Here is a 26,463-nt window from a genome sequence, read left to right on the forward strand (position 1 = left end):
TTAGTATGAGCAGTTTAATTTCATTCAGATTGTTAAAATAAGCACTTTATTTATTTTTTTTACAAATATTACATAATGGTATAACCCAATTAATATAGGGCAGTCTCTAGATTCTTGTAATACAACCCGATTTCTCATCATCATGAAAATACTGGTTTATTCTCATAATATGTCTTATCTCATAATATGTTGTCGTCTGTATTACTTATGTACGGAGCCCCTAAGGTGACATGGAAGTAAAAAAAAAAAAAAAACAACTTTGTGTTCCCTCGCAAAAACTTTGCGTTCCCTCGCAGTTTTTTGCGAGGGAACGCATTTTGTTTTAAATGCGTGTTTATGTACTTCCGGGTCAATTTGGCAGCTAGCCTAGCCTAGCCTCTAATGCGCGGCTGTTTGAGAGACGACAGTACGTCGGAGACGGAGAAACCGTGCTTGATATCGAAAACTGATTTTGGGTCTTTGTATTTCACGCGAATTTCAAAGCAATTCAGCTAAACCCGCCCACAGCTGAAAATGCTCCTTTTGTTGCTTTTGTTTACCCGGAAAATGACCCGTAAGTACATAAACACACATTTTTAAAAAATGCGTTCCCTCGCAAAAAAAAAAAAATTGCGTTATCTCGCCCTTATGGGGCTCCATACTTATACACCAGAGGCCATCGCTACTGCATTCACAGTCTCTGCATGCAATAAACGTGCGGCTGCTAGTCGGCCTCCCGCAGTAAGCAGAGGTAGATGCTGGACTGGAGGAAGCGGGGGTAGCAGTCTGTGTCCAGGAGCGAGTAAACGCGCTTCTGTGCGCGGGACAGAGACTTATGAGAAGGAGCCTGCAGCAGCTGGAGGGTCAGTTCTCTGGTCTTGCTGTCAATGTTCACCTGGAAAAAGACCAGAAGATGATTGCTAAGAGAATACGGTGTTCTCTGAGAAAAGGCCAGAAACAAGAGTTGAGGTCATGCAGGCACAATAAGAAAGTAGCTTTCACACCTTAGCGCACATTCAACGAGAAACCGGGGAGTCATTTGTTTATCATACCACCCGCAGTCAGTGTTTCATGAAATAAAATGCACAAACAGCATTTTAGTTCATGGAACCCTGACTGTGGATGGTATGATAAACAGTGACTTCTCTGTCATGGGCGTTGTAAAGCCAAGGCAGGCGTGCATGTTTGAAACCCATGAAAAAAAAAACCAAATATGATAGAGATTTTGGAGGTTTAGCATGCTAGAATGAACATAAAAGTGGGCATGTACCTCTCGAGGTGAACCAGGTTGGATGTAGGTCGCGCAGATGTCCTTTGCCCTCCTCTGCAAGCTGAAGTTGTTGGACGAATGTTTGTACTGCTCACAGGCCAGATAGAACTGCAGATTTTCCTCACTGAACTCGGAACGTAGGAATGCCCCAAACACTGAAACCCCAGCTGAGAGAAGGAAAAACGATTCGTAGAGTTGAACTCAGCCAGCCACAGTGTACATTTGAACAATAACAGTTGATACAACAAAGCGTCGAGCCTAATAAGGGCATAGCAAGCAAGCATTCCGGTGGGACTCTCCCGTCTCTACTTGTGACTAACTGTCTTCTCGGTTGTTTGATGAGTATCAAGCACGACACGCCAGCTTGCATGACGCAGATGTGGGTCAACTTCAAACAGCTGATACAGCATACAGTCATAGTTTGCATGCTCCAACTCCCAGTTAGCATTGATAAGAAGTCACAAGTGCCTGAGGTGATAAGGCAAACCCGAGCCACCGATACATCACTTCTATCAAATTAAAAGCAAACTACAATATGAACTATCTTAGATACGGTGTTTATGTTTAATTGGGGTGTGTTCAAGAAAAATAGAGTATGCTACCTCTCCCGGGATGTTAAAAAAAAAAAAAAGATTAATAATTGCTGTAGAAAACCCCAAGACTTGTCTCAAAATTAAATTTGATGATATTGTCTTATTAATATTTTGTGAAGCCCCTGAGCTGTAGTCTATAATGTAACTTCCTGTGGCAACTGTGGTCTGTGTCATTTCAGCTGAGGTTAAAAAGTAGCTAACATGAGCTTGTGGGATCTGGCTAGGATCACGACACCTGACAGGGAGATTTCCAGTTAAAACGGAAATGCTATTAAGTTAAATGGATTTTTATCCACGCAAGTTACAAAGACCTTTCCCAATGTTCCTGTAAAACTCGGACGTTAACAGCTGTGACGGGTATAAAATCAAACAACCGGACAATCATTTCTCCACGAACGCACGCACATACACACAAATAAGCTTCACTTATTTTCAGTTCAGTTTAAAATGTCACTTTATGCTTGAAGGGGAAGTCACCCCACACATTTGTTTTCAAGAATATGTTCTATGCAAGCCCACTAGTTGAAACAAGTCATTCTGATAAATATTACGTTTGTGCAATAAGAGTTAATCCACCTGTTTTTAGCCATCTCCAGGGGCGGCCATTTTGTCACTTCTGTCGTCTGAAAATGACATCACAACTGCTCAGGGCTCAGGTAACGTCCAATCACGGCTGATCTGTTTTCTGAAGCTGAGCCGTGGTCGCTCGTTACCTGAGCCCTGAGCAGTTGTGATGTCATTTTCAGTCGACAGAAGTGACAAAATGGCCGCCCACTGAGATGGCTAAAAACGGCTGGATTTTGCTGCTTAACTCATTTTCCACAAACAATATTAATCAGAATGCCGTGTTTCAACTAGTGGGCCTGCTGGGAACACATTCTTGAAAAAAATGTGTTTGGGTTGATTTCCGCTTTAAGCTATCTATAAACTTTTTTTTTTTTTTTTTTTTACCAACATCAGTTTGTATCTACGAAAGTTATAAAGGGTAATTAATTAAAACGTGGTATTCAAGGACGTGTATACTGTCTTTAACCAAAGATTGAATCAGAACCCATCTAGTTTTGTTCAGACTGGTGATCCTGATCTCGTAAACTAGATGTCGGAAATCCCTCGGAGAAAATTGTAATCAAGAGCTCTAACCTACGTCAACTTGCAGGTTTTGAAATCTCACGCATTACACCACGACGTTTCTCATGCAAGGCAGTTCAACAAGTTCCAGCAGGAAAGGCTTTTGAGCAGACTGCGTTACTACAGCAATTTATAATAGTGTTGTTGTTTACTATCAGTTCTATTTATAGAAGCGGCAGCCTGGCTCGGGAAGTCCGACAGCTCTCGGGGCCTTATTGCACTGCGCTCGATAACCAGTGACGCCAGCAATGTCAACATCACTTCAGCAACTGTTGTAATCACATAAAAGTTGGGAAGCTAGAGTCTGTGTGCTTGCTTCCAAACTCGGTAAGTTAAAATGTCAGACTGGAGAATTCCCTATCTGCCATATTTTTCTGACTAAGTCACACTTTTTTTTTTTTCAAAGTTTTGACGGCTTCTGTCACATATACTCCGGTATATCGTCACTGTTCTGTGAAAAACACACGTCCAATTTGTCTTTTTTTTTTTTCTTAACTTTCACCGTAATGGGATGTCTGGGAAATGGGGAAACCCCATTACCGTAAAAATTTAAAAAATGGAAAAAAACTGACAAATATTTTTCATAGGACAGCGATGATATATTAAAGTTAGAGCTCGGACTGGCACCCAAAATCCGTGTTCCCTAAATGTGTTGGCGGCTGCAAAAGAGTTTCAGTTGGATTTGAAACGTTTTGCTTCCAAGTACGGAAACGTTTTTTTTTTTGTTTAAAATAGTTTACCATAACTAGAATCCCACGTCTCAATGTGGCCCATGGTGAAATTCTGGTTGGTTATTGTGACTTTTAGTGCTGTAAATTGTCACATTAGTTGCCATAACTACCACTACTTACATTTTTTCTTCAATTTCTTCTTCTACTTTCCTTTGGGAGCTGGCAAATAATTTTGGTGCATTACTGCCACCTCCTTTAAGCATGCGGCTTCCGCCACAACAAGAATTTACTGCTGTATTCACAATACCAAAAGCCACAATAACTGACCTGGATTCTTCCTTTGGCCGCAGTGCGACATGGGATTCTACTTAATGTAAGCCACTTTAAACTAAGACGTTTTTTTTTCCGTAGTTAGAAGCGGAAGTTTAAAATCCAACTGGATCGTTTGCTGCAGTCAACACAATTGGGGAACGGGGATTTTGCGCGCCAATCAAGCTCGACTGTTCATGATCTCGAGGCAAATTTCTAAACTGTATACATTCCTGGGTGAAGTTCTGTGCCGTACTGTATTTGTATATACATACAGAGTGCTAGGATGATAAATGTGATAAAACTGCGCAAACTGCTCCTTTTCTGCCTGCCTTTCCAGAACATGAGTATATTTAGATTTACTTTCAAAACACTATGTCGAAAGCAAAAGGTGAGCAGAGCTGCATTGGTTTTTGGGGATTCACAGCATGGCGTTAGGTCTTGAAGAACGGCACATACTTGTACTTGATTGCTTGGTGAAGTTGTTGACACGTGGGTTGGGGGGTACTGGTAATTGTGTTTGTTTGATGTTATCTTCATGCACCCAGGGGTGGACAAGGATCTTTGGCTTTGGGCAGCCCCTCGTAATTAGCGAGCACAACCGACTTGTAATTAACTCATTTTCAAACCCTCTTTTCCCCTAACCTTTGAAAAAAATGAGTGCTGTCAATCTATTAAAATATTTAATCATGATTAATCGCATTTTTTGTAGTTAACTCGTGGTTAAATCGCACATTTTATCTATTGTAAAAAAAATCCCTTGATTTTTCTGTCCCATTATTTTCTTGAATTTTAATACCCTTAACATGAATAAGAGGATTGATTTTCTTATGCAGATACTTTATTAAAGTGAAGTCAACCCATATTTTTTTTCAAGAATATGCTCTATGTAAGCCCACTAGTGAGTGACATGAGGTGAGGGCCAGATGATTCCAGTTTATAAAGTTGCAAAGTGAAATTTTCATTTTATATTATTTAATTAAAACGAAAAAAGAAAAAAGATTCAATACTACCTGGAATAACTGCAACAATAAAAAAAAACGGACTAACCCACTAATGCTTTGATCTGGTCCATCTTATTTCATTGAGATTTATCTATTCGGCTCTATTTGAATGTTTTTGATAATAATCTGGAAAAGCGACACCAACCGATAGCAATTGTTGTATTTGTAATTGTTCAAGTTAAAAGGGGTTCCCTCCTTCAAAAAGCTATTGCATGCTATCATGCAAAGCAACTATGCATTAAATGCATAAATTAATCTGCATCAAAACACGTTAGTCATAAATCAACTGTCAGTTCATCTTTTCATGGTTCATGAAACAATGGTATGAAAAAAAAAATAAAATAAAGGCAACCGACGGACCAAAAGGATGCCGTTTCTTTTTTCTTTTCAAAATTGCAATTTTTGCAACTAGAAAATTGCATTCGGCATTTCTGCATTTGTATTTTGCGGCATCTGTGGTGAGCTGCTTCATATTCTTTGTACACAACTTCTCCGCACTCCCTTTATTTCGCTTTTGATTCACTATGTTGCCAACTTGCCACTCCTTTCACACGCATTCTCGACACTGTGAAACTGGCAGTGGGAATGACAAGAGACAGTGCAGGGAAGGGGAGCGGCCAGTTTTGCACAAAATTCTGCATGGTTCAGTCCATGATATGTTGAAGATGGACAATCCATCCACCACTTTTTCTGCCGTGCCACATACTGTCGATAGATTTACAAAGTAATTCTAGTGCTGCCTCCGTGAGGGGAAAATATATTGATACAGTATATACAACACAATTTTATTTATATAGCGCATTTCACAACAGCTACAGCTGTAACAAAGCACTTTACGTACAACAAAAAGAGCCATGGAAAACCAAAGCCAATTTCTTCAGGTATGATGTTAGGATATTTCGAAAAATAGTACTGGTTGTAGACACATTGAAAGGGAATTATGATTATTCAAAGAGATGTAAGTTGATTGGACTCTCTAAATTGCCCCTAGGTGTGATTGTGAGTGCGGATGTTTGTCTTTGTGCGCCCTGCGATTGGTTGGCAACTAATTCAGGGTGTCCCCCGCCTACTGCCCGAAGACAGCTGGGATAGGCTCCAGCACGCCCCGCGACCCTTGTGAGGAGAAGCGGCATAGATAATGGATGGATGGATGATATTTCTTAAAAGTTTATCAACTACAAAATGTGTCTCAAAGGCTCACTACTGGCAAATGTTAGTAAGGTTTGGGATCAAGATACAGGGACTAATCTAAGTGGATGCACATTCCTGAGAGTGAAGGAAAACAAAAACAGCTCAATTATCTTGTAAGGCTTTGGCCTTCCAGAAAATGTAGACAATGAGGAAGTATTATGAACAGATGAGAACTTACTCTGACTGGCCAGCAGGTAGTCCAGGGACTCGGCCCATTTTTCCAGTTCTTCTCGATTTATCATGTGCCTCTTACTGTGGCCCACCTGACTCCACTGACGCATGAAGACCAGACGTGACCTCCTCTCTTTGGCACTGCGGGCAAGCAACAAAACAGAGATGACAATAAAGATAACTAATATATCGGTATTTTCAATTTAAAGCAGGGCTGAACAAACAATCAAATTCAAATTGGCATTGCAATGCAGTAGAATGCAGTTTTTGAATCGCAAAGGCTGCAAACAAAAAAACCTGTTTCATTTCAATCTGTAAATATATATATACTGTATACAGGATATATATTTGAGGGGAAAAAAAGCTTCCTTTTTTTTTTTTTTTATTGTTTAGCCCTTAATCTGGTGTAACACGATACAATGCAATACAGTAAGAAGATACTGTATAATTCTTACCTGTCTTTTTGTTCCGTGTTTGAAAGGTTGGAGGTTGAGGAATGGGGACTCTGAAAGACATCAAATCATTCACATGGAAGCCTTCAAGTTGTGCTAATAGATGTTTTACTTGATTATAGTCAATATTTTACAGAAATATATATCTCCGTTCACACTTCTAAAGTGTGACAAAAAAATAGACTATGCGGACAAGTGACTGAAATAAATGTATCAGGCCCCACCCTGCTATGTTAACATGTTCTAGGAATTTGGACAGCACAAAGGGCATGCACTTAAACATGTCATGAGACTGAGCAGAAAAAAATGAATGGAAAAGTTTATAATGCTCTATGTTTCTTGAAAACTATTGTACGGTGTCTACATACAGTGTCATTCTGTTTAAGAATTACCTGAATGTAAATCGGTAATTATTATATTAATCAGATCGCTGTATGTGGCCCATGTAGGTGACACATTGCCACACAAAGTTAATAAAAATAAAAAATAAAAAAAAACTATTCCTTGTAAGAAAATGTACATACGGCGTATTCTTTAGTTGGAGTTGGTCCAACTTTAACAAAAATAGAGCAAACCTGTATCTGTCTTTGGTTTTTAACATTTAGCATGTTTTAGTGACGTGGACATTTATTGTCAATTTCATGATGTTATGATATGATTCTTCATCTATGTGAAGCGTTTTCAGTTCTCTGTGAAGCACTCAATAATGTGCAATTATTATTAGTAAGAACAGCGTTTCAGGATCTGGGGCACAATTTTTGTCCGGCTTCATCCCATGTTATTTTAGAGAAACCAGCATTATGGGTAGTTGGATCAGTTGGATTTTTTTTCCGAATACTACTTATTTTTTATTGGGGACATCCTACCGGAAACTGACTGAATTAATGCAGGGCAAAGAATCACAAGCAAAATGTATAAATAATCTTGTCTCGTAATGCTATTAGAGCAGTATTGGAGTAATTTAGCTAGATAGCTAAAATTTCAGTTGTGAAGTTTTAGGCTGTCAGCGCAATTGGAAAAGAAAGTAATTCCAAAACATGAATGAAATGTGGCCAAAAGTTCTGGGAGTGATGAAAATTTAGTTTCACTTTGCTGCTGCATCTCTTCCAAAGAACAGTGTTCATGTTTAGAGTACAGGTTGGGGGAAAAAAAATTCTAATAAAAATCTGTGGGGAAACAAGGCATTTTTTAGACTGTCGACCCTTCCTTTGGACAGGCATACCTAAAATTTATCGCAATATAGAAAAATAATTGTAAATGCTCACAACAATCTACAAGAAATGTCAGGCAAAGGATGGAAAAATTGAACACTGCAGTGAAACACAAAATTGGAGTCACTGGCCACAAATCTAGAGATAGATTTACTACTATATACTGTGGCAAAACAGTGCCTCCAGAATGCATTCGTAGGACCTCACTTTTACCACATTAAAGCCTTCCAAAATGAATGAAAAAAATCCTCAATACTTGACGCACAACACCCCGTAATGACAATATGGAGGAAAAAATTGGACTGCCAATTTCAGATCTCTCCAGAGATGTTCAATAGGATTTTAGAATGGGTTCTGATTGGGCTGCTCAAAGGCATTCATAGAGTTGACCTGAAGCCACTTCTCTGCCATCTTTGCCCTGCTGAAGTCGAGAGGATGCTGCCCCCACCATGCTTCATTACATCTGGCATTCACACAACTTTGTCTCATCAGACCACAGAATTCTGTCTCTCAAATTTATCAGCTCAATTTTAAAAGCCATGGCAATGGCTGCAAATGCTTGTACACATGAAGGTGATTTCTTTTTTTTTTTTTTTTTGTGAACATTCTAAAAAAATAATATTGTCATCTGCTGATGTGTGCAGAGTTCCGAGACAAAAATATATTTAATCCATTTTGCAATACGGCTGTGACAATAATGAACAGTGAAGCGCTGCAAATACTTTCCGAATGCGCTATGTTAGTCTTAATTTTGGACCTACCTGACCAAATAGGCTCTTGAGGTGCAATTTAGCAGCTGAAAGTTTGGCTCTATGCTGGTACCGTTGTTGGGATTTGAAGAATGGATTGGAGGAAGATGAAGCAGATGGAGAAGGAAGGTCATCTTTTTCGACGCTCTCTGTGCTTCCCTTTGCAGCCGGGGCCAGTTGGCTGTCACTGTAAGCCCGGCAGCCTTCGCCGATGGCACACACTTCAAGGTGGTGGCTCTTGCTCTTTTTCTCCAGGTCTCTCAGGTTCTCCACACTGACACTAAGCTCCTTAATCAGTACTTTCTTCTCAGCTTTACAAGGCCTTGGCTCCTGAATGTTAGGATCCTGCTCTCCATCTTCCTCAACTTCAGCAACACGAGGTGACGATGTGCCAGACTCCCGGGGGTTGTCATGTTCTGTTCTCTTTAGGTCCACCTTCCTCCATGAGAAGAAATCAAGATCCAGGAGGGATCCCTCGGAGCTGAATCTCCGCAGAGCGGCCATGAGAAGTGATGATGATAAAGGGCAGTGAAAGGAAGGAACTGCTGCTGAAAAATGGAGGGAAAACAGGTCAAGGTACAGAGAACTCAAGAGTTACTCTGGGGCGCAGGCTGTGTTGAATGAAACCGCTAGTTGCCATTTGGGGAAGTGTTAAAATTGGACAATGACTCAGAAGGAGTTGCTCCATTTTGGCAAACAAGTGAAGACACAGTAGGAATTATTCACTTATTTCGCCATGTATAAACTCTGTTGACAGCATTAACCATGGAAACCACATCAGAAAGGAAATCATGTTTTTAATTTACATGATTAATTACTGAATTCTTGTAGCACCTTATTAAAGTACAATAAAATATTTTGAGCTGAATAAATGTATAAATCAACATTATAACATGTTTTATCGTCACGCCCGGAGTTTACTTGAAGTTTTTTTTTTAAGCACAGACGTTTAACATGCGTTTAAATAGTGCATATAATAAATTAACAAATTAAACGTGTTGCCGCGGATTACCTCTTCTTCCAGGTGTTTCAGGCTCTTTCCATTGTGGATCTTAAACGTTCCTGCTGGTCTCGTGGGCGACACTTGCACTAGTAAAAGGCTCAGAGTCCACGAAAAGTGACTTCAACTAGCGTCACAGTCTTTTGTGAGTGTGCGGCTCTCTCACATTTAGGACTTCGCTCCGTCGAAAAGATCCCTACAAACAGTAATTAGCGAGCGTCGCGCAGTGAGAGCAAGAGGAAAAATTCCCGCAAAGTATTTCTAGTGACACTTGAGACAGTCACTGGCCTCCTCCCACTGCAGCCACACCTTCACGTCTGTCTGAACTTGTCTGAGAGGACACAACAACATACGTACACGAGGTATGACAACCCCTTCCCCGAGTCACAAGCGCTAAAGAAAAACAAATATCATGCTTTAACTTCTAACTCAAATAAGTGACTAATATGATAGCAACATTACTGCATATTTTGTGTGCAACTGCTTTATGTAGTATATTGTAGATGGAACATTAGAATAAAAACATTTTAATACATTTGAGGTCAACATCAGCTGGCAATTGAACTGTTCGGTACTATGGCAAAAAAAAAAAAAGTAATTGGCTACGTTTGCGAAAAGACGCTCAGGCATGAAACAGACGCCCTCTATTGTTGTGACGTCACTGGGGTCCTTTGACGTTTAGCGTATTCTTTTGGGAACTAGCTGCTACTTACCTTTTGGACCAAACCGCGTTCGCTCATAATCAAATGTGTTACTTTTAAAATAAAACGCGGTTCATTGATTTTTGATTCAAATGCATTATTTTATTCCCTAGTCAAACTAATCTTCGACAAACGTGTCGTTCGTTATTTTTGCTCATTCCCGCTGGTCGGGATACGTTTACGTTTACGTTTTACGCGTCTTAACAGGCTAACAATAACAAGCTCTTATGTTGCATTCATCCGGTTACAACATGCTATTCTGTATGTTCTGATGTTTTTATTTATTTATTATTCTGTATTTATGAAATATACCAGCGACCATTGGCGTAGCTTTCCCAATGCCACTGTTGAGCAATAGTATAAATTATTAACTCTTAAAATAGTTGTGTTTAAATTACAACAAAATTTCACTCGGTAATATGGCGGAGTCGGGTCTTATTGATGTCACAGTGAAGACTCTGGATTCACAGAGCAGGAGCTATAAAGTCAGGGGCGAGGTAATGCTGATGCCATTATTAATTAGCGTTCTAGTTTGTCTGCCCCTCACCCTTCCTGACCAGTTCATGCCAGATTTGCTTGAACATATATTGCCTTCGTTGTCCATTAGTTGACAGTGAGGCAGTTCAAGGAGCACATAGCATCATCAGTGGAGATCCCAGTAGACAAGCAGAGGCTCATCTACCAGGGCAGAGTGCTACAAGATGACAGAACGCTGACTATGTACAGTAAGTCACGCAAACCTCAAAATTAAAGGAGATGTTCAAACTACATGGGTCTTTATTGGAGCTGGATGCATTGCACTGAGATGAAAACCTCTTTGTGAACATGTCTTTCACTACATACTGTACATGAGAGAATATTGTTAATTGAAGATAGTGCAGCAAGGAGCAAAGTTTACTATCATTACTGGCCTACCATTATTCCTCTTTGAAAGGTCAAGATTATTTAACTGTTCTGTCCTGTGTTTACTTGACCATTTATCTTTCAGATGTAGATGGAAAGGTCATTCATCTGGTGGAGCGTGCCCCACCTCAAACCACTGTGACTGGCTCAGGGGGTCCAGGGGTATCCAATGAAGGGGCAGATGACAGCAGTAGCCATGTCGCCACCTCGCCAGTGACACCCCAAGAGCGCAATGGCAACGGTTACGTGATGCTCGGGACTTTCAACCTCCCTGTCAACATCATGGATCCTCAACAGATACAGGTGCTGTTGACATTGCTAATCTTGGTCATCTGCTGAGCCAACACTGGCCCATATAATTTTACAACATGCTGTCAAATTACTCATGTTAGGGAAATGTCATTTGTCTTGGACACTTAAATTTTGTTTTCTACGTGGCTGTTCAGCAGATGATGCCTGGAGTAGGTGAGTCTGGAAGAAACGGCAGGGTCAGCACCAGTGCAGGGGTAAAGGTTCAGCAGTATTATCACCATTTTTTTCAAATACTGCTACATTCATCCTGTAAAGCTGCTGGGTCTTTGGGTGTGTAGAGCAATGGCTCGGTGGATGTGCGGATCAACTTGGACCAGTCGGTGCAGAGTGAAGCTCGGATGAGGGTGCAGCTAGCAGAGAACCTGCTTCGGAATGCTCACACTCTGATCCACAGGCTGGAGGTACTCTTCTTTTTTACCCAGAATTCTCACTGTATAGGCAAAACTCACTTAATTAGGCACAGTTTCCAATTTAAATAAAAAAAAATGTATATACAAAAAGTTTGCTTTATTTGAAGCATGAAGAAAAGAAAAAAAAATGACGTTCATTGAAATGCATTGAGAAAAAAAATGTAAACCTCCAAAATTTGTTTTTAAACTTTCAATACACATTTTCCATGAAAAATGCTGGTAATGGGGGGAACCCCACACCCAAAAATATTTTTGAAATATTGAAAAAAAATGTTTTTTACCAAAATCTGCAAATCTGCAGGTGTCAAACTGCAAGTATGCGAGAGTCGACTGTATGGAGAATATGTAATCTTTTTTTTCTTTTTTTTAAATGATTCAAACAAAAAGTGCAGGGAACCCAAGCTCGGAATCATGTGTTATAAAGTTAAATGGAAACTGTAACAAGCAATTAGCGCCTCAAAGATTTATACAGTAAATCAAGTTTTACAAAGTTTCAGTATTGGTGAAAATATAATCTTTCACTTTTCACTCATCGTTAATATATTTGTTTAAAGTTTGTAAACAAAAAAGTACATCCTCAACGCAGCTTCTGGCCTACAGATCACCAGTGTGAGGGGCCAGCAGAGAATGTAACATCTCAAAATAAATTATTTTTTAATTGATCGCTTATCGATCATGGAATTAATTAAAAAAATTAAAAGGGGGGTAATACCGATAAGCGCCAAGATGCCAAATATCACCCCCAATTACACAGCATGGTTCAAATGACAACATTCATGTCAGCATAAAAAGAAAAAACTACATGAAATGTCTTGACGTGTCTCACGTACAAAACCACGGAGACGTGGTGCTACTCGCTATCCCTAATCAATTGGCCTTCTATTTCTGATACAAATTGCTCACTTGAAGTCACCATGACAGGAGAAAAAAAAACCTGAATGTTGTGCTGATGTAGTTTGATTTGCGTAAAGGTGTTAGTGAAATATCAGTCGTTGTGTAGCCCTGGTGAATCCGATGATTGCATTTGTGCAGAGTGTGTGGGCGAATTGGCACTTTGTTTTGTTTTGCAGGGTGTTTCCACTTCCCAGGCAGAAACAGAGGCACCCCACACCTCTTCATCCTTACCAGCATCGTCATCCTCAGCCAGAATGCCTGACGAATCACAACCTATGGAGACAAACCCTCCACCTGCTGCATCATCATCCACCTCGACACAGACCGAAGGAGCACCCAACACACGACCCAAGTAAGTATAATACAACTTTATTTATGTAGCGCATTTCATAACAGCTTCAGCTGTAACAAAGCACTTTACATTACAATAACAAAATAGCAATAATAGAACAAGTGGAAGCAATAAATTAAAAGCAAAGAGTAGAAATGTGTCTTCAAATGGGTTTTAAAAATGGACAGAGAGGGGTCTTGCCTAACATTTACTTGAAGGTCATTCCAAAGGGAAGGACCAGCAACAGAAAATAGTAATGGATTTTCAATTTTTTGCAGTCACCCGAGTCCAGCAGAGTTTGTTGAGATTCTGTCCGAGGTCAGGAGGGTGGAGGAGAGGTTACGTCCTTTCATAGAGAGAACCCACTCGATCCTTGGGGCTGCCACGTCGGCAGACTACAACAACAATGTAAGGAAGAAAAAGACACTTCACGATCTTAAGAAATAAAACGGAATAACTGCTTCAATTGGAAAATGCCCGAAAACTCAACTAAACTTCTCATTTTCCTGTTCACATATCACAGTTTTTCTGTCAGAAAAGAAACAAAGAAAAGATGATAATTATTATAAAAGATTTTCATGTTCATGTTAGAACTTTCCAAAGCTTTTCAGTAATGCGATATGTCATGAATGGTAGACACAGGAACGAGATGAGGATCAGCGCGTTCTCAACACGGCTGGAGACGCTCTACGTCTTCTGGGCAATGCCTTGGTTGTCCTCGGCGACCTTCGCTGCAACCTGGCAACCCCTCCCCCACGTCACCTATATGTCGCCCGGCCCACGGCTCAGTATACGCATCCTGTCCTAGTCCAGCCCGGTCTGCCACACATGCCCGTACCAGTGAGTCAACGTCTTATTATGATTGATGAATTGGGGAAAATTTATCACAAAGACGTGTTAACGACCTCAAAAGGCCATGTTTTAATTTTGATAACACTCACACAGTGGAGAAGTGCGTGTTGTGCAGTTTAAGCAATACATCATCGATGCAATACATTTTATTCCTCCTGGCTTATATTGAACTCATTCACTGGTAGAGACTTTCAGACACTCTTTTTACCCTTACGTTTGGAAGAAAATTTGAAAAAATATAAATAAATTCCTGGGATTGAATGGCTGGACTGTGAAAAGACGAGTAAATTCGTCAATGGCAGTGAATGAGTTAAAAGGGAAATCAACCCCAAAAAATTCTTTACAAGAATATGTTTTGAGCATGCCCACTAGTCGAAATACGACATTCTGATTAATATTGAGTTTGAGGAATATGTGTTAAGCAGCAAAATCCACCCATTTTTAGCCATCACAGGGGGCGGCCATTTTGTCACTTCTGTCGACTGAATATGACATCATAGTTGCTCAGGTGACGACCAATCACGCCTCACCTGGTTTCTAAGGCTGACGCAATTTTCCGTTGACAGAAGGTGACTACTTGGCTGCCCCCCTAAGATGGACAAAAACGGGTGGATTTTACCACTTAACTCATATTCCACAAACACAATATTAATCAGAATGCCATGTTTAGACTAGTGTCAAAAAAAAAAATCAAAACAAAAAAATTATTGATATTGGATAAAAAAATTTAAAAAATGGTTGTTTATGAATATTTTTAAATGTACAATCAATGTAATGTCAAGTTCAACTTTTTTATTAGTATATGTACATGATAGACAGAATAATTTAGTGTTTGAATTTCCTTAGTTAAACGTTGGGACCACAGTGGCAATGTCGTCAAACGGAGGACCTGCTGGAGAAAATCTTCGCCAGCCATCTCAGCCCAACGGTCAATCAGATCAACGGACTTCCGGGCAGGCTCCGCCTCTTCACTCCAATGGGACCAATCATCATCAAGCACCGGAAGGACCCCGGGTGATCAGGATCACCCACCAGACTATGGAGCCTGTTGTCATGATGCATATGAACATTGATGGTATGTTGCAGTACACAGTAAACACATCATGTGACGTACATGCATCATTCTTTACAAGTTGTTTGCATTTCTTTTTATTTATTTATTTTTTGCTTTTGACAGGTGATACAAGTTCAGGACAGCCAAATACTGCAGGTTCCGTCCAACCAGGTGAGTGCTACTTTGGAGTAGCTATGCTGTTTTTCGCCATTATTTTGGAGGAATGCAAAGATGTACATTACCGTCACAAAGTTTTATGCGACCAATGGCTTTGTTGTTTTAAGGAGGAAATCAACCCAAACACATTCTTTTTCAAGAATACGTTCCCAGCAGGCCCACTAGTTGAAGCACGGTATTCTGATTGATATTGCGTTTGTGGATTATGAGTTAAGCAGCAAAATCCAGCTCTTTTTAGCCATCTCAGCCATTTTGTCACTTCTGTCGACTGAATATGACATCATAGTTGCTCAGGTAACAACCAATCACGGCTCAGCTTCAGACAACAGGTCAGCCGTGATTGGTCGTTACCTGAGCCCTGGGCAGATGTCCTTTTAAGTCGACAGAAGTGACAAAATGGCCGCCCCCAGAGATGGCTTTATTCCACAAACGCAATATTTATCAAAATGCCTTGTTTCAAATAGTGGACTTGCATAGAACATATTCTTGAAAAAAATACGTTTGGGTTGACTTCCCGTTTAGGTCACTTTTTTTCACTGCAGTCATTTTGACATGGTAAATCTGTGACTGGCAGGTCATGGCCTAAGGAAGAAACTAGGGCTGCTCGATTAAGCGATTTTGAACCGAAACCGAATTTTCTGGACAAAACGATGTTAAAAACGTTCAAACCGGCACGTTTGATTTGATTATTTTTGGTGTATCTAAGCCACCGTAGTTTCCTCTGCATTTCCGCTTCCTCCCACGAGCGCACAGTGCGATAAAAACAACAACAATAACATCCGTGGCTACCGGCGATTCTGCTATTTGCTCAGGCAAGTGAGCAGTTAATAAAGTTAGTTAATAAATCGGGCAACTATAGATCTGTAGTGTAGTGTGTGCCCCGCATGTACAATACAACCCGTGAGCAAGTTACTCAACGTCTGAAAGGCGTCCCCTTTTTTCTCCTCTACAACAGACCTCTCGTCCAACCGCATCCGTATTTAAGCTTAACAGTGCATTGTATTATTGCGTGGCAATTTTGCACTAATCATTGATTTATGTTTAAGTAAGACCAGTGAGAAAGGTGAAAGGCTGGTCACTAGCTGGTTGGCAAAATGACTTGCTGACAGTTTGGTTTAAAGACTTGACTGTCTACCTTCTTTCATGTTGATGATTTCGTTTCAGATGGTACATGCACTTTCTTCATTCATTATTGGTTTAATTAAAAACAGATCTGAGATCTATTGTGTAAGTAAAATGCTGTTAATCCCAATGGATGGTTCTGTGTGTATTAAGTTAAATTGACTGGCATTTTGAGTTCAAAGAAAGAAAAATTAAGTTTAAATAAAAGACATTCAAAATACAGTACTTCATTTTTCATTATTTTACAAAGAAATCGTAATCGTAAAATCGGGTTTGAGAGAAAATAATCGTTTTTTTTTTTTTTTTTTGTTCGGCAAAATCGAACAGCCCTAGAAGAAACCATTACATTTTGATCAAGCTCTGGATAAAAATCTGTTTGGAAAATAAATATGCCATTCTTCACAATAATAATGGGCTCTCTTGTCATCATTTTACAAGAAGGAAATAAACTAAAACTCCACTATTTGCACACTGAATTGTCATTGTGGCATTGTGAATCCTATTTTTGCGCAGTACTGTAATTTTAAGGGTGAGAAAAACTGGAATTGATCAGAAACATCTATCAACTTCCCAGGTTTGCCCCCAGAGTTCATGCAAGCCATTGTCCAGCAGATATCCCACCAAGCAGCCACCATGGCAGCAGCAGCAGCTTCATCCGATCACCCAACCACACACACGGCAGTGTCTGCTCCCGGCTCCACGGCCAGTAACGAAGGGATCGCTTCCACGCAACCCTCGCCGCCTGCTCAGGCCAGGGTGGTCTTCACTAGACCACCCTTCTCCCCCCGCATCCCTCAGCATGTGGGATCCCGAGGAGCCACCATCAACCTCAGAGCTACGATGCCCGTAGCAGGCCAACAAACAGGACAGGTGAATTCAAGGTTTTAACTGTTTTTGTTTTTGTTTTTCTGTTTTTTGCTGATCTTGTCTGTTCCAGAGTTCCACTTTTACAACAGCACTGATCTGTTTCACTTCTCTGTTACAAAAAAGACAGAAAACAGGAAGTGGGGAATGTAGACTCATGACGTCAGTGAATGCTAGCGGTGGTGGATATTGTTGAGCACATTTTGAAATGTTTTTGCGTTGTCAAAGGGCGAGAGAGTAGAAGGAGAAAAACGTTGAAATGGAATACAATGCATAAAATTATAGAGTTATAGTAGTGTTGAGGAACCATAAATGTTTTGTTTCTTTTTTTGTTTGAACAGGGGACACCTGTAGTTGTCTCCTCCCTCAGCCAGATGATCAGCAATCTGGTGGGACAGCTGCTCATGCCAGGGAACACGGGTCAGTGTACAAATGCATTATTAAATGTCAGTCCTGTTAATGCGAGCTATAAATCAAATTCAATATCACGACTCTTATTAACTTATTCACTGCCGTATTTATTTGTCTTTTCACGGTCCAGTCATTCAATTTATTTATATTTTTATATATTTTTTAGTGCTGTCAAGCGATTATTTTTTAAAAACTTATTAATCGCAACATTTTCCATAATTAATCGCGATTAATTGCAGTTTTCAACAACAATTTTTTGCGAAGCTTAGATCCGATATTTACTTGAGTAAATTCTTGGAATTAATGTGGAAAAAAAATAAAAGTATATTTCGATTAAAAGACTGGCTTTCTTTGATCTTTGAATACAATTCTTTTCCTGTAAAATACTAAAGTTGAACGATACACCAAAGACGTACAACTAATATGGTATTTGAATTTGGCTGTAAAGTCAAGCAGCTTTTTAGAATAAAACTATGTAAAAGTCCGTCTTTGCGACAGTGACTCTCCTCTAAGTTTGGCTGCACTGTGAGCAGAGGTCAGCTGCTACAGGAAGTAAATAAGTTAGCGGAGTTATTTTTTTTTTTGTGTGTTATGAAATTTAAATTAATCTCCATAGTTAATGCTTTAATTTTGACAGCCCTAATTTTTTTTCCAATTTTTTCAAACGTTAGGGTAAAAGAGGGTCTGAAAATGTCTGGCAGTGAATGAGTTAAATGTTGGTGTCCAAAGTTTTTTTTCATGCATTTTATGCTGTTGGGTGCAGCAAAAGGCAAAATCTCTTTTAGCTAGTCGATTCAGATTAACATTGTTTGAGAACCATTTAAAATTTTCCCTTGTTACTCCCCAGGCGATACCACATCCTCATCGTCTTCAGCCACCTCTCAGTCATCCTTTTCCACTTCATCAGAATCCTCCACATCTCCTATTCCTCCCCCGGCCAACACCCCTGGCCCGGCGCCGGCACACAGCTCGGGCGAATATGTGGATCGACCAGTAGGTGGCGGTGCAGAGGGAAACCTGGCTCAGCTCCTGGGCTCTCTGCTGGGCGGAAGTTCCGCTTCTGGAACGACACCCTCCATCACTGTGACTCTACCTGGCTTATTTCCTAGCATGTCCGACTTCATGCCGGTTAGCAACAGCTAAATTTAGCCATTTAAAAAAAATATGTACATATATTAGCCGCTGGTCTCCACGTTATAGCATGGGATATATGCAAAAAAAAAAGGCGTCACACAGATGTAGGGGTGGGAATCTATGGGCGCTTCACGATTCAATTCCGATTCAGAGGCCTATGATTCGATTCGATTCCGATGCATCGCTACATTGTCTTAAATTTTATAGTCAATGCAAAACACTGGTACCTTTTTAAAAACCAAAAACTCAAGGAAGAGCAATGATTTCTAGTTCACACTTTGCTCCGCTCGTATGAGGTTTTGCTTGTTCCGCCATTTTGTCACGTATTAGCTTAGCCTAGCATAGACATCTGACATACAAACGCACTTAATCCCTTGCGCATGTTTTTAGTTATTTTATTTAAACTTTAAATATTGACTATTAATACCTATGAATCGTTTCAGAAACGTTTTAATACGCCGAACGATCCATCGGGAAAAAATGATTATCGTCCCCAGCCTACACAGATGGATTTTTAAAAAAAGTTTTATTTACCACAGGTAAACACTGGTGAGGCAGTGCAGTATTTGACGTTTACGTGCTCCTAGTACTACTGTTGAAGCGCTAGATGTTAACTAGTGCACTCAAGTAGTAATACTAGTGTGGTTTGTCGCACAGAAATGTCATGCAGTAGAGCAAGGAAGTAGGTTAAGAAAATGTTCTTACTAGTGAGGACAAAAAGTGCACTATTACATGAACTGAGGAAAAGAAAAGGATGCTCAATGCTCCTATGGCGAAGCTTTTTAGACTTGATAAAACAGGAAAAGGCTTTACAATGTAATATGACAAAAACATTCTATTTTAAGGGAAATCAGTGGGAAAAATGTTCAGAGATGCAAAGAAAACCCCACAAATAATGTCAACTGACTAAGGCCGTGCAATTAATCGAAATTAAATTACAGTTATGATTATTACGCTGCGCGATTACAAAATTGGCATAATCGTTAAAAAAAGATTATTAATATGCGTTTATATACAACACACTGTTTGTATACACAAGGAAATCATACTTGAATTTATACATTAGTACCTTATATTTATTTTATAATAAATCAAATTAGTTTGATCCAAAAGGAACTTACATAATTATGTTTCAAAGAAATGTATTTGTCTCTATATTTTCTGAAACATTTTCTTGAGAAATGATCATTTGAATAATCGTGATTGCAATTATTACCAAAATAATCGTAATGAATATTTTTCTCATAATCAAGCAGCCCTACAACTGACATAACTTAACTTGTACTTTTTGCAAGTTAACAGAGACTAACTGTGATTTTGTTGTTGTTGCTTCTTCATTTTGTAGCCAGCCGCCAGCGACACCGTTGACCAGTCCCCGCCTCAGAGCGGCAGTGATGGAGACTCTCTGAGCCCGGAGTTATTCACTGGCATCGTGCAAGGAGTGCTGTCTGCTATGATGAGCTCGCTCGGGGCACAGCAGGACGACGGGGAGAGTATCGCACAATTCATCCGGAGGCTTTCCCAGTCCAGGAATCTCTTCACACCTGGATCTGGAGATGCTGTGGGTATGTCTGAAAGGAGGAAAGAATCCACCCCAAAGCTAGGTTAGTCGCTCCGTGCGCTGGATTTGAAATAGTTGTCATCCCGGCAGGCTTCTTCGGTGATCTGTTGTCTCTGCTGTGTCAGAGTTTTTCGATGGTGGATGTGGTGGTGTTGCTTCATGGAAATGCTCAGCCTCTAACCCGCATCCAGCCACAGCTAACCGAATTCTTCACCGATCACTACCTGCGCGGCCAAGAGCCCACTGATGCTAACATAGCTGTAAGTGCTGTCGTGATAGTGTTGGATTCACGGTTCATCTCTCACTGATCCAAATTCTGTATTCTGGGGTGAAGAGAGCGGCCGATGACCTCATCAATGGTCTGGAGGAGTACATCGCGGAGAGTTTTGTAAGGGCATCCCATTACACAAACAAAGAATACCGCCTTTAATTCATGTGCGACAACTGGGGACTTGACTGTTCCCTAGGCAACTGTGACGGTACGCGAGGGAGTGGACGTCGTTCAGACCAACCTCGCTTTCCTCAGGCAACAGTTCACGCGGATGGCCTCACACGTACTGCGATGCAACAGTAAGCCGCTTCAGTTTTAGAGGTTACAGACTCCGACTGCATCAATTGTGATTGTCTGGCAACCAGGGCACCAATGAGCTTTTCTGGCTTGTGATTGAAATTATGTGACGGGCGGGAGTCCACCGTTTGATCTTGTTTTTGCTTCAGATCACACATTCGGACCCTATCTGCTGTTGCTGTGCACCCAGGGTCTGTTTGAGTGTCTCGCCCTCAACTTGTATTGTCTGCGAGGAGAGCAGAGAGCTCTCACGGCTGTCATCAACCACCGCATTGTTAGTATAATACACAATTTCATTTGTTGTCACTGAATGATGCTGCCGAATGGAGATTCAAATCAGATCGGATGCTAACCGTTTTATTTGTAGTCGAAAATATCCTGTACTTGGGGAACCTTTGGTTTGTGTGTTCGCAGAGGAGAATGTCCTCAGAAGTGAATCCCAGTCTGGTGAACTGCTTGACCAGTATGATGTCTACGAGGTTGTATGTCATTCTGGAGCACAACCCAGTTACTGAGGATCGGATTCAGCACTACGTCATTTTCGTACCGGTAAGAACCTGGTGACACAAAGCTGACCTGACAACATCTACTGGCTGATTTGAATAAACATTAGGACTTATTATTATATTAGGAATATTAAGAGAGCTAATAATGACTTATGTAGCAGGAGTTTTGTGTAGTATTATAGCCATAATAAACCATAAACTCCAACCATGTTCCACGTTTGTGGAATGCGAATTAAATCCACCTGTTTTTATCCATCTCAGGGGGCGGCCATTTTGTCACATGCTATTGACTGAAAATCATAGGTACTCAGGACTCAGGTAACAATCAGTCAAGGCTCAGCTTAAAAAAAAAAAACAGGTGAGCCGTGATTGGTTGTTACCTGAGCTCTGAGAAACTGTGATGTCATTTTCAGTGGACAGCAAGTGACAAAATGGCCGCACCCTGAGGTGGACAAAAACGGGTGGATTTTGCTTCTTTATTGAAATTCCATAAAGGCAATGGTAATGAAAATGCCGTGTTTAGACTAGTAAGGTGCATAGAACATATTACTGTCAAGAAATGTTTGGGTTGACTTCCTCTTCCAATATACATGAACACAATATATATGAATGATATTTGTATTTGTTCTTACAGTGTTGCTAAAATGAATTTACATTCCGTTCTGGTTTGTCAACAAGAAAGTTGGCCCGCTTTCAAAAGAAATATATTGGACATAGTCAATATTTGCTTTCAGGAAGACTTGAACCAGAGGACAGCAACAGACAATGGACAACAACCAGCTGAGAGTCAGAATGTAGAGGTGAATTAGGCACTTTTTCTCGAAGGAATTAGTTGAATAGCCATTGCATATCCGACATCTTCATATGGTCAAACTTAATTGCAGTTCAACATGGGGACCAAGTGTAAATAGTCTTCCTGTCCGTGTTCCAGATGGAGGAGAATTTATCTCCAGCTCCAGCGACCACAGCGGGGGAGGCCATGGCATCGTCCGGTGACAGCCGAGACGACACGCACGCCGCAGGGGACGTTTCCGTGGCCCCACCAGGACGGGAAGAGCTGACCCATGAGGTGGAGCCATGGGCAGCGTCTGTTCCACCTGTAAGCATGTCCAGCAAACTGAATACACCACTGGTGGGTTCCCATTGGGCTATCAAAACATCACGAGGATGATCAGCGGGAAAAGGAAGCACGGAGTTGCCCCAAAAATATGAACTCATGATTGTTGGGTGTTATGTGTAGAATTTTTGCAGGAAAACATGAATGTGACGACGCAATTAACTCAACACATTTTCGAATGGAAGACACCACGTTTTAAACGGGTCCAATGTTTTCCTCAGGAATGGGTTCCTATCATCAGACATGATATGCTGTCTCAAAGGAAGGTCAGAGCACAGCCGCCGCTGTCTGATGCCTACCTACACGGGATGCCCGCCAAAAGGAGGAAGGTGAGCAACGTGGGCCATACAAAAAAAGAGATTCAAACCACCTTCATACTTTGGAAAAAAAAAAAAAAAAAAAAGATTTGAGCTAATGCTAATCTGCTTTTAGCTAATCTGCTTTTAGCTAATGCTAACAAAACTCGTTTGGCCTTGATCGTGTTTCATCCCTCGACACCCAGACTGCAAATGAATGACGCTTGCGCACCACCACTTGTCACTTGAAGGTGACTTTGGATCTTCACACAGCCTAGCCGATCACATCATGGGCATATCATTGTGGGATGACTATTCTAAATTTCGTCACCTGTTATGTAACTGCGGGGCAGCAAGGCTGAACGGTTGGACACAAGCGCTATGTGACCATTGCGTTTTCGCTCCTCAGATGACGCAGTGCGAAGGACCGCACCTGTCCTTGTCAGATGCCGTCTGTCAAGCTGCTCGCTCTGCCGGAGCCTTGCCAGTCACTGCTGCAAATAGCCTCCAGGGGGAGTTGGAGAGTCCAGATCTGCAAGACGCATATGCGACACAGGCAGGGCAAAACTTGCTTTTTGTTTGTTGTTGTTTTTTTGCCGCTTAGGAGTCTTCGTTTTGGGTTTGGTGGGTCTGAAAAATTGCAATTTAGCAACCGTAGCCCTCATACATGCGTAAAACACATTTAATCTATTTAAAAACACACTTTTTAAACATATGGTAAACTACAAAAAAAAGATTGCAAGCATAAAATGTAGAAAAATTAATCTACGTTTTGTAGTGTCTGTACAATGCGCCTTTAATTGCTGAATCTACTCATGTGTGACTCTTGCTCACGCAATTCTGCAAAAGTGTGCTATTTGTCACTCCCATTTGAAGTTGACGACAAAACAAAAGGCAAAAACAACAAAAAAAATGCCCAGCCAAATCATCTAAATTCATCTCAATTCATGTAAACCCAACACCTTAATGCTAACCTAAAGCGAAACGGCTAACGGAACTAAACTATTGTTTAAAACTCTGCAATATAGCAGGGAATCACTGAATATAATCTTTAAGAATTGTTTTAATTGAACACTTCAACAATTCATTCCAACATTACTACACCCAACTGTATTAATGAACCCTTTGAATCAATTATAATATTCCGAACATCTCAAGAGAAGCCTTACTGCCATACCACTTTTTGGCACCATTTCGATGTGGTGTAACGAAAAGCTTTGTGCCTTTGCTTCCAGGTCAAGAACGACATCAAAATGCGAGTGGAAGAAGATCCAGACTACAACGCTCAAAGATTCCCCAACACGCATCAAGCTTTCTCCTCAGATGACTCTTAATCCGCAGCAGCTAAATTGCAAAAATGCAATGCAAACTGTGGCACTTGAGGATATTAGGTCCTAGTTGTTTTGTCTCAAATAGGGACAACTGGGACCACCCATGCTTTAAATCACAAGTCTTCTTGTGCTATAACGTTTGTGATGCTCTATTATCTGGTCAATTTTACTTATAGATTCTAAATTTCAAATGTTTTGACATTTTAAAAATCTGGCCAGGCATCCACAGCAATCACGGTCTGTCATATTTGCCCATCCCGTCACATCATCTTTATTGTGATGGTGGCCTGAAACATGATCGCCGTGGCTACCGGGAGCATAATGTAAAGAAACGTAGCCGTCTGGAATGATCGTATTCTTATCTTTTTGAGTGTACTGTCAGAAAAATAGTAGCATTGAGTTGGGAAATTGAAACAATGTGCTTAGAAAATTAAAAACAATGTATTATTAGAATAATCTATAAAACATGGTACTGTATGAACATGTTTGGAATAGTTAAATGAAATTTATTGTGAAGTTGAACTTCTAGTTTGTAACATTGAATTCATAGCTTTTAAAATGTATTGCGTACTCACTCAATATACGCCAAGAAACATCTGGGGTTAAAACTTTTGGGTTTTCTGAACTTATCCATTGGTACAGTATTAATTTAACCTCATCCTTCTATGATATATTCTAATACTATATTTTATGTGAATCGTCATTGATTTCAAAATGCCTGATAAGCATCATGACATCAGATGATTTGTTCACTCAGTATTATTTTACTATTCTCTGGTGGGCCTCCATCATGTTCCATAGCTGTATTACATCAGCCTCCAAAAGTAACAGAGATGATATTACACAAATGTTTGTAAAACTGACTTGATGAGGAATAAAGCTACTTATTTCCAAAGTCCTTTATTTTTTGATTTCTCTTTGTCAGACGACATCCAAGTGGTCAAGTCCAGTCAGTCCCTTTTATCGAAAAGGCGAGGGAAAAAAAACAGAAGCCCACATGAGCAAGCATTACAGGGGTAAGAAAAAAAAAAGCGCAAACAGAAGACTTGGTAAGGGAGGGTGAATTTTTTGTTGTTTTCATTGTGCACATTTTACGTGCATGTCAGCGTATATAAGACTTTACAAATGGTCTTCTGGTTGTCATTATTGGGATCTTTATTGAATATAAACCATAACAACTCGGGGATTATGAAAGTCAGCCGTCACTTAATTTCTGTATGGGGAAAGATCATGCAAAAAAAATCACACGGGGAAACTAACAAAGCAGATTTAGTGCTGCACTCCAGTGGACAGTAAGAATATTTTTTTAAACATAAAATAAACCCAGGCTGAACCAACAACACCTTTGAGTACACAAGACTAAATAGTATGCTAAGTCGTTTTGAAATACTTTCACCTGGAGTATGTCAAGTGATTTTTCAGTTGGAGTTTTCTTCATCGCGGTCGTATTGCACATGTACAGCTTTTTAACATCTAGTTTACATTAACAATGAAAATGGGGAATTTTTGCAGTATTTTGGACATTTACGGAAAACAGTATTTGCTCTTCAGGAAGCGAGAGGATGATGAACATGTGATTCGGTTTACTAGAACGATTATAGATTCATTTCAAAAATCCTTCCGGTGCATCTTGATTCATGAACTTGGGAGGGGAATCGTATATGTTGCGTGTGTAGGATGATTTTTCTCTTTCAACAAAGATGTTCACAACACACAGTTATTAGTAAATGTTGTAAGTGATAGTTGACCTAAACTCACTATGCCACAATTATATAACTAGTTCCGACAAAAAGCTGTGTAAGTGTGCATTTCATTCCGGAGCAACAATGTGATACAGATCTAGTCAGGTGTTCCTTTGACGACAATGAAATAGTCTTGTGGACCTTCAGTATACTGAGATTTGTCTGTTTCTCCAACCGCCGTCATTCTCGGACCTGCCACAGTGAGGACAAGAGCAGGGGAAGCAGATTGAGAGCAGGTCGGTTCTCCTCCACCCCCAGAGCTACTAAAGCGCTGGCCAGGAGCGACGTGACTCTGGGCAGGGCTGGGGGCTGGGCCGGCATCACCTGCGCAAACATAAGCGCACTGGAAGGTGAGCATGACGTCGTTTGCTTTGAACACTTTTGCCCTAAGATGTGAATGTATTTAATTTGTCCTGATACATGGACAAATTGTTGGATAAAATACATAC

General features: G+C 40.4%; 3 protein-coding genes across 15 annotated transcripts in view; 1 reads left to right on the forward strand and 2 right to left on the reverse strand.

Annotated features, from left to right (window-relative positions):
• Positions 1-10,103, reverse strand: LOC147132544 (uncharacterized). 2 transcript variants are annotated; one of them, XM_086013764.1, is made up of 6 exons: positions 9,741-10,103; positions 8,741-9,273; positions 6,772-6,821; positions 6,324-6,457; positions 1,250-1,416; positions 1-874 (listed from the first exon to the last, which is right to left on the reverse strand). In XM_086013764.1, the coding sequence occupies exons 2-6, from the start codon at positions 9,230-9,232 to the stop codon at positions 704-706; spliced, it is 1,014 nt and encodes a 337-aa protein (XP_085869890.1). In that variant the 5' UTR covers positions 9,233-9,273; positions 9,741-10,103; the 3' UTR covers positions 1-703. The 2 variants fall into 2 exon arrangements, with proteins under 2 accessions (XP_085869890.1, XP_085869889.1); XM_086013763.1 differs by having other exon boundaries at positions 8,741-9,276.
• bag6l (BCL2 associated athanogene 6, like) lies at positions 3,880-25,170 on the forward strand. 8 transcript variants are annotated; one of them, XM_086013749.1, is made up of 26 exons: positions 3,953-4,014; positions 8,896-8,956; positions 9,040-9,304; positions 11,037-11,154; positions 11,418-11,635; positions 11,779-11,838; positions 11,923-12,045; positions 13,125-13,300; positions 13,558-13,687; positions 13,916-14,119; positions 14,978-15,206; positions 15,309-15,356; positions 17,059-17,354; positions 17,690-17,768; positions 18,607-18,887; positions 20,239-20,458; positions 20,545-20,714; positions 20,789-20,842; positions 20,922-21,024; positions 21,172-21,296; positions 21,437-21,571; positions 22,263-22,328; positions 22,460-22,627; positions 22,867-22,974; positions 23,351-23,497; positions 24,177-25,170. In XM_086013749.1, the coding sequence occupies exons 3-26, from the start codon at positions 9,284-9,286 to the stop codon at positions 24,273-24,275; spliced, it is 3,378 nt and encodes a 1,125-aa protein (XP_085869875.1). In that variant the 5' UTR covers positions 3,953-4,014; positions 8,896-8,956; positions 9,040-9,283; the 3' UTR covers positions 24,276-25,170. The 8 variants fall into 8 exon arrangements, 7 of the variants coding, with proteins under 7 accessions (XP_085869876.1, XP_085869875.1, XP_085869878.1 ...); XM_086013750.1 differs by lacking the exon at positions 8,896-8,956 and having other exon boundaries at positions 3,880-4,014; positions 9,158-9,304; XM_086013752.1 differs by lacking the exons at positions 3,953-4,014; positions 8,896-8,956; positions 9,040-9,304 and adding an exon at positions 10,018-10,090.
• c18h6orf136 (chromosome 18 C6orf136 homolog) overlaps positions 25,154-26,463 on the reverse strand; it is a 6,653-nt gene continuing 5,343 nt past the window's right edge. For all 5 annotated transcript variants that reach the window (XM_086013760.1, XM_086013761.1, XM_086013759.1 and 2 more), the window contains one exon: positions 25,154-26,338. In XM_086013760.1, the coding sequence (XP_085869886.1) occupies positions 26,195-26,338 (144 nt within the window). In that variant the 3' untranslated portion in view covers positions 25,154-26,194. The remainder of the gene's footprint in view (positions 26,339-26,463) is intronic.

This window comes from Filicampus tigris, chromosome 18 (genome assembly GCF_054856515.1).
Source record: "Filicampus tigris isolate MCC_2025a chromosome 18, RoL_Ftig_1.0, whole genome shotgun sequence".
Taxonomy (NCBI): Eukaryota; Metazoa; Chordata; class Actinopteri; order Syngnathiformes; family Syngnathidae; genus Filicampus; species Filicampus tigris.

Bases quoted from the DNA above. Each gene is read 5' to 3' on its own strand.
- LOC147132544 (XM_086013764.1), bottom strand. From the start codon at position 9,232: ATGGCCGCTCTGCGGAGATTCAGCTCCGAGGGATCCCTCCTGGATCTT. The intron at 6,822-8,740 runs GTAGGTCCAAAA...GATGTCTTTCAG, and splicing joins TCAAGAGCCTATTTGGTCAG to AGTCCCCATTCCTCAACCTC. The intron at 1,417-6,323 runs GTAAGTTCTCAT...TCCTTCTCTCAG, and splicing joins CTACCTGCTGGCCAGTCAGA to CTGGGGTTTCAGTGTTTGGG.
- bag6l (XM_086013746.1), top strand. From the start codon at position 10,849: ATGGCGGAGTCGGGTCTTATTGATGTCACAGTGAAGACTCTGGATTCA. The intron at 10,927-11,036 runs GTAATGCTGATG...GTTGTCCATTAG, and splicing joins GCTATAAAGTCAGGGGCGAG to TTGACAGTGAGGCAGTTCAA. The intron at 17,769-18,606 runs GTCAGTGTACAA...GTTACTCCCCAG, and splicing joins GCTCATGCCAGGGAACACGG to GCGATACCACATCCTCATCG.